The 15949-nt window shown below is 42.4% G+C and overlaps 1 protein-coding gene and 1 long non-coding RNA gene across 13 annotated transcripts in view; one reads left to right on the forward strand and one right to left on the reverse strand.

Annotated features, from left to right (window-relative positions):
- LOC310671227 (uncharacterized protein C3orf20 homolog) overlaps positions 1 to 15949 on the reverse strand; it is a 48334-nt gene that overhangs the window by 29292 nt on the left and 3093 nt on the right. For 8 of the 9 annotated variants that reach the window (XM_083426951.1, XM_083426949.1, XM_083426950.1 and 5 more), the window contains 10 exons: positions 15022 to 15608; positions 14131 to 14241; positions 13161 to 13289; positions 12491 to 12563; positions 11362 to 11553; positions 9030 to 9182; positions 6382 to 6502; positions 5341 to 5472; positions 2193 to 2316; positions 369 to 570 (listed from right to left, as the gene is read on the reverse strand). In XM_083426951.1, coding sequence (XP_083283077.1) covers positions 369 to 570; positions 2193 to 2316; positions 5341 to 5472; positions 6382 to 6502; positions 9030 to 9182; positions 11362 to 11553; positions 12491 to 12563; positions 13161 to 13289; positions 14131 to 14241; positions 15022 to 15562 — 1778 coding nt within the window. In that variant the 5' untranslated portion in view covers positions 15563 to 15608. Of the gene's footprint in view, positions 1 to 368; positions 571 to 2192; positions 2317 to 5340; positions 5473 to 6381; positions 6503 to 9029; positions 9183 to 11361; positions 11554 to 12490; positions 12564 to 13160; positions 13290 to 14130; positions 14242 to 15021; positions 15609 to 15712; positions 15872 to 15949 lie in introns of those variants that run through there. The other variant, XM_083426948.1, reaches the window with a different exon arrangement.
- Positions 1 to 15949, forward strand: part of LOC310671240 — a 31560-nt gene that overhangs the window by 1228 nt on the left and 14383 nt on the right. For all 4 annotated transcript variants that reach the window (XR_014507916.1, XR_014507917.1, XR_014507918.1 and 1 more), the window contains exons 2-3: positions 2264 to 2321; positions 14143 to 14274. This is a non-coding gene — a long non-coding RNA (uncharacterized lncRNA). The remainder of the gene's footprint in view (positions 1 to 2263; positions 2322 to 14142; positions 14275 to 15949) is intronic.

Here is a 15949-nt window from a genome sequence, read left to right on the forward strand (position 1 = left end):
GCGCACCTGAGACCAAGCATCTCTGCATCCTGCACCTTCTGCATCCATTTCATGCATCTGACGCAATGTGCCATGGCCTAAAAATCAGAAGCAGCCTGCAGGGCAGTGTTGTCCATCCAGTTTCCCAATGTAGAGGTCACTGCTGCCAGCTGAGAGGCAGATTGGCACGGTAAGGGTGCAGTGGAGGGAGCATCAGAATGTCTCTAGTGCTGCACTCACACCACACCTTGCCCCTCTGTCCTGCTTACTGCCGCCCACTGAAACGGCTGCTTACAAGGATCATATCTGCAGCCTGCTAACCCACATGATTAGTCCTGCTTTTCTATAGAAACTAAGACACTTCCCCCACAAAAGATAACCTCACTGACCTTGAAGGAGGCCTATATTTCCCCCTGAAAGGCTTATCAAAGGCAAGATTCCGTGTAAGATATGGCTTGACAACTGATCTCCGTTTAGCGGCCAAAGGTCTGGTATCAACTCGATCCCAGGCCAGAAGTACTGGGTCCTTTATCAAAAACTTCACTTGCTTTGAAGGGGCAAGGTCAATTGGATAGTCTACACAACATATCCCTGCCATAGAAACCAGAAGAGAATTGTCAGTTATTTTTGACAAGGCAGGCCCATTGGAGCTACTGGGGCACAGCTCTCCCAATGAGAAAGTCACACATAATAATAATAATAATAATAATAATAATAATAATAATAATTTTTTTACGCACAAGCACCTGTGCAGATATGGCGCTTCAGGTAGCAGACTTTTCATGATGCAAATGGGCCTCTGGAATGGATCCCATTCGTAACCAGAGGTACCACTGTACATGAAATTTGAGTATCAAGACTGCCAGCTTTTCAGTCCCAGTTGTGAAGGTTACCCCTCCCTCTTGTTGTTACGAGGGCAATTCCAGCACCTGTATAGGGCAACAGAGGGCTGATTGAAGAGCAGTCCTTCTTGCCTTCTGAGCATGCTCAGAGCTATTTCTTTGAAGACCCCATCTCCAAACAGTGCAAAGCACATTATTTATACTAGTCAGAAGAATAATGTGGTTGCTAGCTTGAGCTATCTTTTTGACTAAGAGAGTGCAATGGGAGACACAGTGTGAGTCTCTTTTGATAATAAATATCAATAATTCTTATTTAGGTTTTAAAATGCTGTGTGTGTGTGTGTGTGTGTGAGAGAGAGAGAGAGAGAGAGAGAGAGAGAGAGAGAGAGAGAGAGAGTTTGGTAGGTTACTGCAAGAACAGGATGTTGGTCTTTGGTCTGACCCAACAGGATATTCTGCTGTGGGGATTCTATTTGTACAAAGGATACACGTTGTAGAATCGCCAAATTAAATACAAAGAGCTTTCTCACTGGTGAGGCAGGTGCACTCTGTGCATGCTCATTTAATTTATTTCTGAGTCTCATAGTGCCTAAACAGGTTGTGGTTTGTGGGGCACTAACATCACACTTAGATTGAGTTAGCTATCGTCTGCACACTTTCCTTCTCAGTAAGCCAAAAATGGTAAGAGCCTCATTATCGTTAAAAAACAACAACAAGCACACCCGTTTCTTGATTCTTTCCTTTTTAGGTTATACTTTCTCTTCTTCATTATTCCAAATGTGGTCCCCTTCACTCAATACAAAATTGGGGCAGGGAAACTGGACAGAGCCTGTTTATTTATTATTTATTGGTTTATATCCATTCTATTTTTCCTCTGAGGAGCTCAAGGTGGCATTCATGAGTCTCCTTTTCCCCAAGTTATCCTCACAGCAACCCTATGGGGTAAGTTAGGCCAAGAGACAGATGGGCCAAAGGCCACACAGTGAATTTCATGGCTGATTCTAACACTGCAGATATGAATATAAGCACAAAATCTAATAATAATAATAAAAAATCAGGTTCCACATTCTGAATTTTATACTTTTTAATGTTTAGATTTTGAACTTTTAGTGGAACAAGTGAGAATCAAGAATTTGGCCATACCAAAATTCAGTCTTCACTGGATGAAAGACTATTTCATTCATTCATGGTGTGTGTGTGTGTGTGTGCGTGTGTGTGTGTAGCTTGTACAATTATTCATTTGAGTTTTAATTTGTATCATCATGGTGGGGGTGGGTGGGTTTAGGTGTGTAAGAGAGACAGAGAGACCTCATGATGCAAATTAAATTACATGCAATATGAATACCACATGACCAATAAGAATTACTATACCTGAGACCATCAAAATGCCATTTATAAATTGTCTCACTATCTTCTCAAACCTCTTCTTTATCTCTGTTAAGGCTCTGACCCATTGTCCTTCCTGGTCACCACTATCTGTGCTTTTCCCAGTCGGCTGTGGTAAGTAAAGAGAAAAGGAATTATTATTATTATATTTGGGCAAATGGAAATTTATCCATGGGAGAAGTGGCCCTTGCTGCGTTTTGAGCTATTTGGAAATAAGGGAACATCCCCTGCTAAAATCCACAATACCAGCGTGCACAGTTCAGCACTTAACCTTCCTCTGAATGCACAAGGCACTGCAGTTACAAACTCTAGCAAATTTTACAAATATGGATTTGAAAATATTTTTGTTTTCCTAACAGATACATCAACATCTCAACGAGAAAAGGGAATTTAAAATATACATACATATCTATATCTCTATCTATATCTATATATTTTGTACACACAACACACACACACACACACACACACACACACACACTGTATTTAAGAAGTGGAAGCAGTAGGGGGGAATGCCAGCTGGGACAACAATGAATTCTTAATCTAAAGAATGGCCCAATTAACACCAAGTGGCTGAGAAATATGTCATTCAGCCAGCCTATGAAGGCAGCCTGTGGGGTAATAAAGCATTTTAATGCAAAGGCTGTCTTTCCACAAAAGTGCATTCACAAAATAAATATTTAGAAGAAAGACCAGGAAATAGGCTCTTAAAGAAAGAAGGTTGCCTTTAATGCAGGTTTCAGTGCCGTTCCTGAGGGCTACTCTTCAAAGGTCAATGGGACTCCAGGGAAGCAATTTGAAAAGAGTCAAATGTGGCATACCTTATTTTTATTTTTATTATTAAGAAAGAGGCAAGCATGGTTTGCTTACTCGCCTTCATAGAAGAGTTAGCTTTTGCTGATAAGCATAAAACCTGGCTACAGGGATGTGTTAGCTAAAGGGCACAGCACTCTAATGTGTGAGGCTTAAGGCAATGTGCTGGAAAACTTAGGACCAAACAATGCATGAAGCCAAATGTGCTGTTAGGAATCACATTGGTGGAAGAGTATGCACAATCTGGTCACCTCACCTCAGAAAGATTGATGTAGAGCTAAAAAGGGCTCGAAAAGGGGCAACCAAAATGATAGAGGCGGTTACTGCCGAGATCTGTGATACAAGCATGAAGCATCCCTTGTGATGAGACATCGCTAGCAGCAGTACAATGTGTGATAGCGTAACACAAAAATATCACCGCAAATGTGATACGCTGCCTTTTCTTATCCGGAATGGAAACAACCAGACTAAAATGATACTCCTTAGACTTCCTGTTTCTGGCGGTGAGAAATGTCTGACTCCCACACGATTGGACCCCAGCCGTGCTGGTAATTCAGGGTTGATATGGGGGTAATTAGCTCTGGCAGACTCCCCAGGGTGGGGGAGGACTGTCTCGTAGACCCGCAGACCATCCGAGATTGTCAGCTTGCATCAAGGTGCAAGCGGCAGGACTCTGGGTCCCAGAGCACGACACGGCTGGCACTCTCCAAAGTCACTCTCAGAAGCCGGAAATATCTGTTTGTTAAATTATTAGATTTGGACAATAAACAGACATAGTCTGGATCGAAGAAAATTGAGAAAAACCTGCAGAACTGTACAGTCCCTGGTGTTTAAGCTTGGACTTCAAAGAGATTCTCATCATGGCATTTGGATTACGGAGGTGATTGGTATGTCCTTTTTTCTCCTCTCATTATCTACAATTGGTTTTCTATGCCAAGCCTCATCAAGAAACCTAATTTTTTTGAAAAGTACAGATGGACTTCTATTTATAATTCAGTATTTAATTGTACAGCTTTACTTAGACTTGAAAGACTTGATAAAGATAAAAGAAGAAACAAGATGGCGCTTGTTAATATGACACAGCACAGAAAAATAAGAATTCCTCCCTTTTCGAGGGAAGTGGGAAACACTTGCTAGCTGACTTTCTAAAGACTTGAGACAACAATTTGGGATAACATACAGTGCATCTGTTTGCAGAATTCCTTCATTATGAGTGAGAGAGAAGGCCAAATGGAGGTCTTGCAACCCCCCTTCTAGGGCCCAGAGGGGGGGGGGATTGTGTGGTCTCTGGGAAGGCTGATCGATCATCAAATGACTTATATCTGTGGAATACGGTTCATTTACATTGCAACATTGCAAACAGTATACTCAACAATTTAACAATGGAAGTTACTGCGTCATTAAATTTCAAAAGACAGACTTGGACAACAGCCCGGATTGGAATGATTTAACAACTTGGGAGTTGCTGCATCATGAAACTTCAAACGATAGACTTGGACAACAGCCCAGATTGGAAGACTGGAATGAAATCAGGAAAAGCTGCGTTGGCAAATCGACAGTTGAAAAAATATATATACATAAACAAAGCTGAACTCAATGGATGAAAGGATATATGATTTCTGACATGATTGAGAATCGCATAGCCAGGGACGGAGAACTTTAAAGTGTTAAGATCGGAATGTGGACAATATGAGAGCAACAAGAAGAAAGAAGGAACGAAGATATTGTAGATATACTTCAGAGGTCCAGACTATGGGAAGCCCAGAAAAAATTAATAATTAGGACTGTAATTTGGTTGTTTTTTATTGGATTATAATTGGATTATGATTATGATTTGATGGATATGTTAATTGGCTGTTTTTATTGAAAAATTAATAAAAATGATTTTTTTAAAAATGATACTCCTTCATCCTGTGGATTGTAGTGGTACCTATGCAGTTTGTTGTATGCTATCTTAAATGATTATTCCATTTTTAATGCTTTGTGAGAATTTACTATGTATATGTGATTTGTATGTTAGCTGCCTTAGGAACTTACGTTGAGGGAAGATCTGATAGATAGATAGATAGATAGATAGATAGATAGATAGATAGATAGATTCTATCACAATCTACAGTGTACGGAGGTAAGACTTTTGTATCCCAAAAAGAGAGATAACAGAAGAGGGATTGCTGTACTAGAGAAAATTAGACCTAGGACAAGTTTTCAAATGTTACTTCTAGAAATTTCCCTCAGGGTTGTGAAAAAGTCAATGGACACGCAGTTACTGGATATCCTATTGTTACTTGCATAATGTTGTTTCCATGCTGTGACTTCTTACCTGCCTATCAGATTTGGATCTATGTGTGCATCCATCTCTTACCAAAGACAAGGTGATGCTTTCACTTTGTTCGGTGAAAGTAATTGTCATTGAATTTTGATTAACAACCTTGAGTTTTAGCTGTTCATTTATCTAAGGAATAAAAGAAGATAATGAAAGTCTTAGGGGCTGATTCACACAATTGGCATTTGCCACTGTCATCATGCTTACAGGATTGTATCCAGGGTCAGTCCTACTCAGAGCAGTCCCATTAGTGGGCATGACAGACTTAATTTCAATGAGTCTTACCTGAGTATAATCTAGTTGGGTGCAATGCAAAGTGTAAAAGCCTTCTTTCCCACATCTAAAAGTTCCCTCAACTAGTGGTGATGAATTTGTGGGGAAATGTTGCCCAAATTTGAGGTGCAGGCTCCACATTGTTTAGGCTTCACGTTACTGTGGTTCTGATGGGGAGTTCATTATAGTACTTTATGTTCACAGCAAACTCAAGTCTTGGACAAATGGGGCATTTGAGTTCCAAGCTAGATGACATTAGTTGTGTGAGTGCACTCAACACGCCATGAGCTAAGCCATGGCCTGGCTAAGTGTGTTATCCAAACCTAACCTCATGGCTTCTCATCCAGACAACTCACAAACAAATCTTGATTACAGCTCATGGTTTATCTGGAGCAAGACAAACCACAAACCAGGGTTGAGATGACATGCTAAGCCAAACCATGTATTAGCCCCCAGCAGCACAGCAGAGGGAGGACCAAGGAAGAAGTTCAGCAGCCATGATCTCGTTTCTGGGAACCCTCACACAAGTGAGTTTGTGGCAACACACTAGTGAGTTTGCTGGCAGTTCTGGGATTTTTAAAACGTGACTCTGGAAACCAGCAGGAACAAAGCATAATCTGGAATCTCTGCCTATAATTTCTCTCAGCTAGAAGAGCACACTTTTAGAGATCTTTGTAGAATTCTAGAGAGACCAACCACAGAGACAGCTATTCCAAAAATGTGAGGTGTTAGTGGATACTTTGGTCTGAGAGTTTCATTTGATACCTGATAGTCTAACGATTGCAGAATCTGGTTTTTGGAATACCAGTTCCAGTGCTGGGTTAAATAGCCATCCTTGTCTCTAATGCTCCCTCCTTCATTATTCATCATCAGTGCTATTGAACAGCTGGGTGAGAGGAAAAACAGTTAAACTATGCAGTTTTAATACTAAGGGAGAAGTTGATGGGAATACATACATAATAAAGATTCTGACTGTAGCGATTGCAGTAATATTGGGAAATTCATAACAAGGAACTCAGTGGCCCAATTTTTTAATATCCTGAACTGATGTGATTGAACCATGATATTCATAGCCCACAACAGATGTTATAATACTGTTGCGCACCTCCCCAATCTCCAAGCAGTGTGAGATTCCAGAGGTTCCAGGCACTTACCCAGGGTGCATGTTTCTTTGGGAATGAGGCACAGTGGAGACTGTGGTACCTTTATGATGGAGGGTTTATTTACACATATATATAGCCTGAGCCTACGATGGAGGGGTTCACAGCATCAACACCCTAAAGGGTCTTGTTTCTCCCATAGCCAGAGCCTTAGATTCAAACAAAAGCTTGCTGCTTTACTTCTAGGTCACATCACTGCCAACTCTCAACTCTCAAATTTGTCTTTTCTCTAACTACCAGCCAGCTGGGCCACTACTTTTCTCTGGCGTGGAACCTAAATCCTTGCAGGCTTTCAGAAATTATTAAAACTGACTGGTTGCATGCATTTATATCATTGCATGATTTATTCTCCTGATGATAAGTCAGGTGGTCAGTCTAATGATCCTTTTCCTCATTCCCACAGGCACACCAGTCAGTCCCCCCCTTTTTAGGGGTCTCTACTTTCCTATGGACAAAGGAGCCTGCCAGATCAGACTAGTTAGCCCATCCAGTCCAGCACCCTGCTCTCCCAGAGGCCTCCCAGAGGTCTGTGCGAAATTCTCAAGCAGCACCCAAGCACCAGAACACTCTCCCCTCCTGTGGTTTTCAGCAACTGGTATTCAAATGCATTGCTGCCTCCAGCCATGGTCTCTTTAACCCTGGCCTCTCAGTTTCCTCAGATCTCTCTATAGCTGCTGTGCTTTTGTTCTGGTTGCTCTTTACTCCCCAGGAAATATCACGTGTAACTGTTTCTGGCCTGCCCCTGTCTGGCTGCAGAACTATGTTACTCCCCCCCCCCTTCCAATCCCCTTTCCAAATCCTCATCACTCCAATGACCTTTTTCTCCCCGAGCAATGCCATGTAGCGTAACCATTAGTTACACCCAGTGGGGTTATGCTTTTAACATCTGCCATTAGCAGCTTCCTATATCACACGCTTTAAAGACTGAGAAGTGAGATAATTAATTAATCCTCCCATATAAAAGGAATGATGGATGCAAATGATGACAATAAATGACCAGTAACAGATCTACACTACTTGGTTTTAAAAGTCTACCATGAACGATAAGGCACATTTGATTTAATTGGGGTTATGGCCCTTGGCTTTTCCATCCATGTCACTGGCTAGTTATGTGACCTTGAGCTTTCCCTGTGTTTCTTGTTTATTCATCTGTAAAATTGAGATAATGCCTCTCTCACATGATACCTAAGAGGTCCAGGAAATGAAGGCATTTCTATAAGCACTCATTAATATCTTTATAATCCTGAAGTTACTACCACCACCCAGTCAGCAGAGTTGAATGTTCTGAGCCTATGAGACATGTGCAGGTATCAATATAAACAGCTTGCTCTAGATGAGCATGGCTGGGGTCAGGATTACGGTACCCATGTGTGCTACTTTACAGAGGACAGTCCTCTGTTTGAAGGGCTTTCACAGGATGACGGTCCTCTACTAAAAGTAGTCTTCTGTTTGGGCCATTCGGTTCAAGTCCAGTTTAAAGAAAAGCAAGCCATAAGAAGGGAGAGCAGCGGCCTTGAAACTACCCATCAGCAGTGAGCCCCTGAACAGCAGTCTGGGCAGGCACCCAGTTGAGCTGGCCACAGCCTCGCGCACTATGGTGAGATGGATTGTGGCTAACATGTGTGCCTCCAAATGTTGTTATACTACAAACTTCACCATCCCTGATCATTGGCCATGGAGACTGGAGCCAGTTAGTGCTGGGGTCCAACAATGTCTGGAGGACTGCAGGTTCCCTGTCCCTGATTATAGTAAATTATAGTAATGAGTTCTAAATTCACATCTATACATGTGTAAATTATATGCACATTTGCGACCTTTCTGGTGATGCCCATCCTTTTTGGCCTAAGCAGTGATGCCCATGTGGTGGAGCAGTAGTGACGTCGGGGCATGCATGTGCACCAGCGGGACTGCCAGATCAGCAGTGTCAGCCCCACCCATTCACCTGCACAGCCCCAAGACTTTTCTAGGTAAACAGAAGCAATGCCAGTGCCAGTTGTGAACGACTGAGCCAAGGTCAGTATAATTCAATGTGGGTTTGTTTTTTTTAAAAGGAATCTCTCAGTGTGCTTTCACCACTGTTTTGAAGGTGCTGCTCCCTTCTTGTTTAGACATTTGGAAATAAGGAGAGTCCTACTGGATTAGGCCAATGGCCCATCTAACATCAGTACCCAGAATCCACTGCGTACTCAGCTGTTGCACTTTTCCCCGCTCCACCCCCTGACCAAACATTTAGGATCAATAAGGGACACTCACCTGGCCTTAAAGCAATAGCGTATCCACGAATGGCCCTGAGACGTAATTGTACCTAGAAGCGTTTGACTAGGAGCATCCTGAAACAGAAGGGTGATGGTTTTTCCCACACAGCATATGGGAAACTGGTAGACAGCAACACTTCCTGATGGGTAACTTTGACATAGGTCAAGTAATATCACACTTTTTTTTAGAAAGAAAAAGAAAAGAAAGGCATTTATCTAGTTATCCATTGTGGGCTTGTAGTGTAATAATACAAGTTCACTCAGCTGGATCTTTGATGAGGGCTGTTTCCAGTGTTACAACTAAGACAAACTTGAGCAACAAACTGTAGGAACTGCCTTAAGGCAAGTCCTCAAATTACCAGCTTCTTAATACTAAGGTCATATCCAATGCTTTAATAATAATAATAATAATAATAATAATAATAATAATAATAATAATAATAAAAAAAATAAGGTGTCAGCACTCACCATGAAGTTGTTACAGTAACTGCACACTTTTAACATTGGGGGTGTGTGATGGTACTATGTGCCTTTGAGTACCCCTTGGAAAAAAACACTGGGCATATCTCTGAACTATAAGGTCTATGGTTCTGATTTACTCTTGAGTCCTGATTACTGGCTTCCTCCTCTAACCAGCTCCTTGTTTCCTGCAACTGATTCACCCCAGACTCTTGCCCATGGCCTGGTAGTGGGGGGGGGAGGGCACAGGGTGGGGGGGTCACTTTAAAGTCCCTGCAAGTGCAAAACTAACACAATTAATTAGCCTCCTCTGATGCACTAGCTTTCCCCATGAAGGGAGATTAGCGAGTGCGTACTCTATATCTGAAATCATCGTCCTCATCATTCTAGGGCTTTTTGCCTTCTTGTATCATTTTCATATGCAGATCCTTGCCAAACTGCCAGTAGTGACGTTTTATTCAAGGCTTCTGAGTGTCTGATGGAGCATAAGGTGCCTCTGTCTGTGAAGCAATCTGCCTCAGAGGAGTTATTTCCCCGACATGTTCATAAGCAGCACAGCAAGGAAAAGAATCTATTAGCCAAAGTGATCAGCTAGAAAAAAGGGGGTATGTAAAGGTCTCAAAATGAGGCTTTTGTGTTTAACGCGCTGTGTTAGAAAACGGAGACTGACAAATGGAGTCAATTGAACTACAGAACTGATCTGAAAGCCTGCACTGTCAGAGTCTTTCATTCTTAATTCCCAGTTTGGTGGAAAGATCAAATGGAGCATGTGCTTCTGTGAAACAACTCCAAATGAACTGCAGCCAAGGGGCTGTCAAGGAAGTTTGGGGAGGGAGGGAGAGAAGAGAAAGCAAGAGGGCAAAGGATTTGAAATAGCTTAGCTCTGTGCTCTTGCAATGCAAGCAGAGAAGCTTCAGCAGCACCAGCTAAGCTAGCAGTACTTGAATTACATCACCCCCTTGCTTTTTTGTGCCATTGCTCCCTTAGCTACTGATCTTAGAAGGCTACAGTGCAGCCATTATTTGGCTGGCATTTGGTGGGGGGGGGGGAGATTCTTGGAGTATAGCTGTAGATCTCATTAAGGCTCTCTCCTCTGACCTCTTTTCCTGCCCCCAAATTTGGGGTACGGTAAAGTGACATCCCACAGGAAGTGAGTCCATGTCCTCTGCAAGCCCTCACACAACAGGGATGAGGGGATTTCTGATAGTTTATCATTCTGTGGGTTTCCTCTGTCCTAAATTCTACAGCTCTCAGATGCCAACTTCACTAGGAATCTCAAATTAATTTCAGAACTGGAACAGGCACACTTTGCTGCATCTTTTCTTCCATTCACTCATTTGCATCCTTACATCCACAAGTGCAATGAAATTCCCCCTTCACTCCCCCTTTGTGCAGCCCCCACCGCCAAATCTACTCTGGGTTCCCCCCAAGTGGTGCCTGGTACCTATTGGTGCTGGTAGGGTAGAAGTCTGAAAAAACTGCTAATCAAGAAGTCACACTGAATTTTGTAGCTGTACTCAGAAGGAGGAGGAGAAGAGGAGGAGGAGGAGGAGGAGGAGAAGTTTGGATTTCATATCCCGCTTCCCTAAGGAGTCTCAAAGCAGCTAACATTCTCCTTTTCCTTCTACCCCCACAACAAACACTCTGTGAGGTGAATGGGGCTGAGAGACTTCAAAGAAGTGTAACTAGCCCAAGGTTACCCAGCAGCTGCATGTGGAGGAGCAGAGACACGAACCCGGTTCACCAGATTACGAGTCCACCACTCTTAACCACTACACCACACTGGCTCTAATCCCTGTACAGTAGGGATGGAAAAGAACAACAACCAATCCTATTTCCCAAACTCGTTCCCTATACATTCCTAAGGATACAACATCAGGGATGTTCCATCAGGAAAGGAAAAGAAGAACTTCTTCCCTTTCATACGCCGGACCTCGGTAGCTATTAGGGACACTGAAGCCCTTTTCAAGGCCTGAGACGGTGATCTGTGGATTGTCATGTAATTTCTCAGGATTAGGGGCCTTGTATGGCCTTTTGTTATGGCTGCATTCCTCTCTTCCGCTCTAAAAGGAACAGAAACAACAGCGGTGTCTCTTATTAGACACCTGTGTGTCAGCAGAGTTGGGACTTCAGTAGGTTTTTTTAGTTAGTTAGTTAGTTAGTTAGTTAGTTAGTTAGTTAGTTTACCACCTTTCATCCAAAGATCACGGGGTGAGGGGGGGGAATAAAAATACAAAATGAAATCACAAAATACATAATAAAACAAGAACAAACTGATGTCATTCTCAGGATTATTATTTTCAATAGCTCTCATGTTCGGGCTGCCAGCAACTTTACAGAGCAAAATAAATGAAAGGGGCTGAAACTTAGAATTAATTCACACATACGTAAGTGCCACTTGGGAGAGGGAGTCTGAACGGAATGAGCAGGAGGGGGCCCCAACACAGCAGGGCTGGCTGGCTACATTTTCAAGAAAAGGCAACATCCACACAATGCATTTAAAGCACTATCATACCACTTTATCACTCATGACTCCCCACAAAGAATCCTGGGAAATGTAGTTTGTTAAGGGTGTTGAAGGTGGTTAGGAGACCCTGCTCCCCTCACAGAGCTACAATTCCCAGAAGATGAGATGAGATAGCCCTAAGACCATTCCAGTCAGTAATGGCCAAAATGTTTTGAGCTAGGTTTGAGCTACATTGTTGGCTACCGGTGCAAATCCCCAGTTTTGTATGTATAAAACTCACTGATCAATCCCTGCCCTCTTCAAGTAAGTCTCTCATGGTGCAGGGTAAGGAAAGGCCAGTTCCTGGGACTCTGGAGAGCCACTGCCAACCAGAGAACCAATTACACGCCGAGATGGACTCTATATAAAACATCTGTCTACATATCACCCCACTGCTGATGTGGGGTTGCACGCTGAGCTTTCAGCCTATTAAAATAACCCATGAGATTACCCTATAAAGGTGTGTTGTATCCTAAACATTTGAAGATGCTTACATAGTCCGGCAAATTTCTCGGAGCAACTCCCTAGCTTCAGGACATGGGTCAAGTCTCTCATCATAAGCTTTACCTGGAAAACATACATACATACATACATACATACATACATATAGATATATATATAGATATATGGAAAGAGCTCTCCTAAAGTCTTCCTGTAAATCCGTCAAATATTAAATTTTATTCAATACAACCTACTGGATACTTTTGACATTTCCACACGGTGTTTTTGTAAGTTGCAAATAGCCTTTTGTACATTATACTTCACTTTATCAAAACTGGAAGTCAAAATTCATTATTAAATTCTTTGCACTCACCAGTAAATCTCTCCCTCTCTCTCTCTCTCTCTCTCTCTCTCTCTCACACACACACACACACACACACACAAAACCTCTCTGTTTGTTTATAGGTAAATAGCCACGTGGATAGCCCTGCTGTACCAGCTCAATAGCCCAGTTACACTAATGACTGCTACACCATGATTATGTTGGCATATTATAGTCATGATCCTGTGCTCCTCCAGCAGTAAAGTCAAATGCAAAATGCTACCAGTATCTACAAGGGCTAACACAGCAACAGCATTGCAACATGGGCTCCCATAGCATCTGTGGAAACTCTGCCCTACGGAGCATTTAGTATTCTCTCATTTTCTAGAAATTGTATCTACCTGTGCTCTTTTGCTGCTTGGTGTCTTTCAAAGACAACTGAAAGCAAAGACAGTTCATTGACATTTGCTGTATAAGCTGGGTGGTGGAAGAAATAGGAATTGCTGGAAGTATTGGTGCCATACCACGTCCTGCGGCAATAAAACACAAACTGATGAGTTAAGAATTCCTTTCAATTTCAGATTGTTTTAAAAATGAAAACACTCTGGAGAGCAGGAAGTAAAATACCTCAGAGGTACCACATCTGTGAAGAAAACCTGAAATGGCAACTGAAATGGGCTGCCTGATGGAGCAGCTGCTTCAGGAGGAAAGCTTACAATGTTTGGGGCTTTTTAGTTCAGAGCAGAGACATGATAGAAATTATGTATGTACAGAAAATGGAAAGAGAAAGGTTCTTCTCCCCCTCCTAACATATGAACTCAGGGGCGTTCAGTAAAGCTGAATGTTGGAAGATTCAACTCACACAAAACAAAGTACATCTTCACACACTGCAAAATAAAACTGTTAAGGGTGCAGAAAGCTATTACGAGATCCTCATTCTCCTCACAGAGCTACAATTCTCAGACAGGTTTAACAATCCAGTTAGATGGTGGAATTGTTCTATCATGCATTTCAATTGTGAGTGGATATTTTATAATTGATTTTGTTCTTGTAGGCTGCTTAAGAAGCCATTTTGGCATGTAAGTAGTATATATATAAATTAATAAATAAGAATAAAATAACGTAAGAATAAAATATGCTGGCCTGGACTCTGCCACCTCATTCGCACCTCGTTCTGGTGCATGAATACACCAAGGCCTCAGCCCAAGTGTTCTTGCTACCATACCCACTCGTTGGCCCATCTTCTTGGCACATGCAAAACTCCTGGGAACAAAAGCATTTCCAGCTGCAAAGGAGACTAGAGTATAAACAGTTAAAGGAGTGGTGCTATCACAGGGTCCAAACACCTGACAACACTGTTTCTTCCCCAACCTCTCCTCCTAGGTTCTTTGGGTGTGAATTCAGCTGCATCTTCACGTGTTTTCGGGATCAGATTTTGGCCACCTTCCAAAAACCTCCTTGCAATCTCCTCAACACTGGGGCCTGGGAAGGAGACATGATGGTTAGAAATTAAAGGTAATATTTGAACAATTGGGGTGTACATTTAGATAGATATATTAAAGCAGCTACCATGCATAAAATAAGAAAAGTGTGTGTTCATAGCGGCAGCGGAATGTAATTTCCCATTAACCAGTGTGATTAACTGCAGATAAAAAATGCTGCTGAGTGAAACCATTGGTCCCACTACCTTGGTGTTGTTTAATTGGAAGCAGTTTCTCAAGGTTTCTGTTATTATTACCAAGCACTTGTTATTATTAGTGGGAGAGGCCAGAGATTGAACCTAGAACCTCAAAGCAAGAATGAAAGCACTAGCCCAAACAAATCTGGCCTCTTACAGTCCCATGTCAAAAAATTGCATATAATTCATGAATGCTAACTCAGCCTCTGAGTGCTAGCTCAGCCCAACTCGGATCTTACAGATTTCATCCTGTACACTCAAATATAAGGCAAAAGGTGACAGGGTCTGCCCATGCAACACACATGTTCAATCAGATATTTGCAATGTGCCTACATTCACACAAGGGTACATGAGAAGGCAATAATCCACATCACCAGGAACCCTGGTTTTTGGTGTTTCCAACTGCAGGGACCATAGCATGTGCTGGTAAGCACATGACAGATATGTGCTGCCTTCCACAACACTCAGTTTCATCCTGGAGGATGGTGCCTACTTGTCTGATAAGGTTCAGGATTTCCAAAGAGATTACTAAATTCTATGTGTAAATTGAAGCTGGCAGGAACACTTAGTTTAGATGATCTCACCAGCAGCTGCTTCAATCATTAGTTTCATCTTCATCTTCAAGAGTTCAGTGAGGAGATGGACAGACCGTTTTTGGAATTTGAGAAGCATCTGTTGGTCTTCAGATGAAGGGGTCACATAATTCGCTTTTAACCTTGAGGGTGTTGGACCCGCCTTCTGAGCTCTTGAAGTAGGAGTGGAGGAAATATCAGCGTCCTCCGTGGAAGCAAACTTGACCACAGGACAATATAAACCAGCAAATGATTTTCTCGGTGGTGTCACCAGGAGCTCATCCCATGTAAACTCAAAGATATTCTTGACCCCTCGTGGCACATGGAAGCCCATTTTCCGCCAAAGGATAAGCATTTGTACCATGTCTGCCAGAATTCTTGGTGCCTTGGCTTTGATTTGTGCATAGTCTACACTTTTCACTGGGGAGGTCCTTGGGCTGGACTTCTGGTCAGCCTTTTGGTCACCCTTGTGATCAGTCTTTTGGTCTCCTTTGGAGCTACCCTTTGAGTCGCCTCTTTGGTCAGTCTTTGTGTCTGGTTTTGGGTCATTCATATCACCACTTCACCTATTCCATGGGCTAGAGTTGATGTGAGGAGATCTTTAAAAAAATGTGGTGGAGAAGAATGTGTTATTGTGTTATGAATGCCTTCTACAGCTAGCACTAACACTACTTCACACATATTTAATTCATTTATATCCCACCTTCCTCCCAGAGAGCTCAGGGAAGCATGCCTAGCGTTCCCAGATGGTATTCTATTCACATCAGCCAGATTTGCTTCCACAAGATTTCTGCATCTTTCAGAGCACACCCTGGGACCCACATGGAGCTTGGTCCTTTTCCAGAGGACCTGCACTCTACAATAGATAAACAAAAAAATGTGGTGGACAAGAAGAGGTTAGGGTTTGCCAAATGGATATTAGGGACAGGACAGGGAAGAA

Source organism: Podarcis tiliguerta (genome assembly GCF_965153285.1).
Source record: "Podarcis tiliguerta genome assembly, chromosome: 2".
NCBI lineage: Eukaryota > Metazoa > Chordata > Lepidosauria > Squamata > Lacertidae > Podarcis > Podarcis tiliguerta.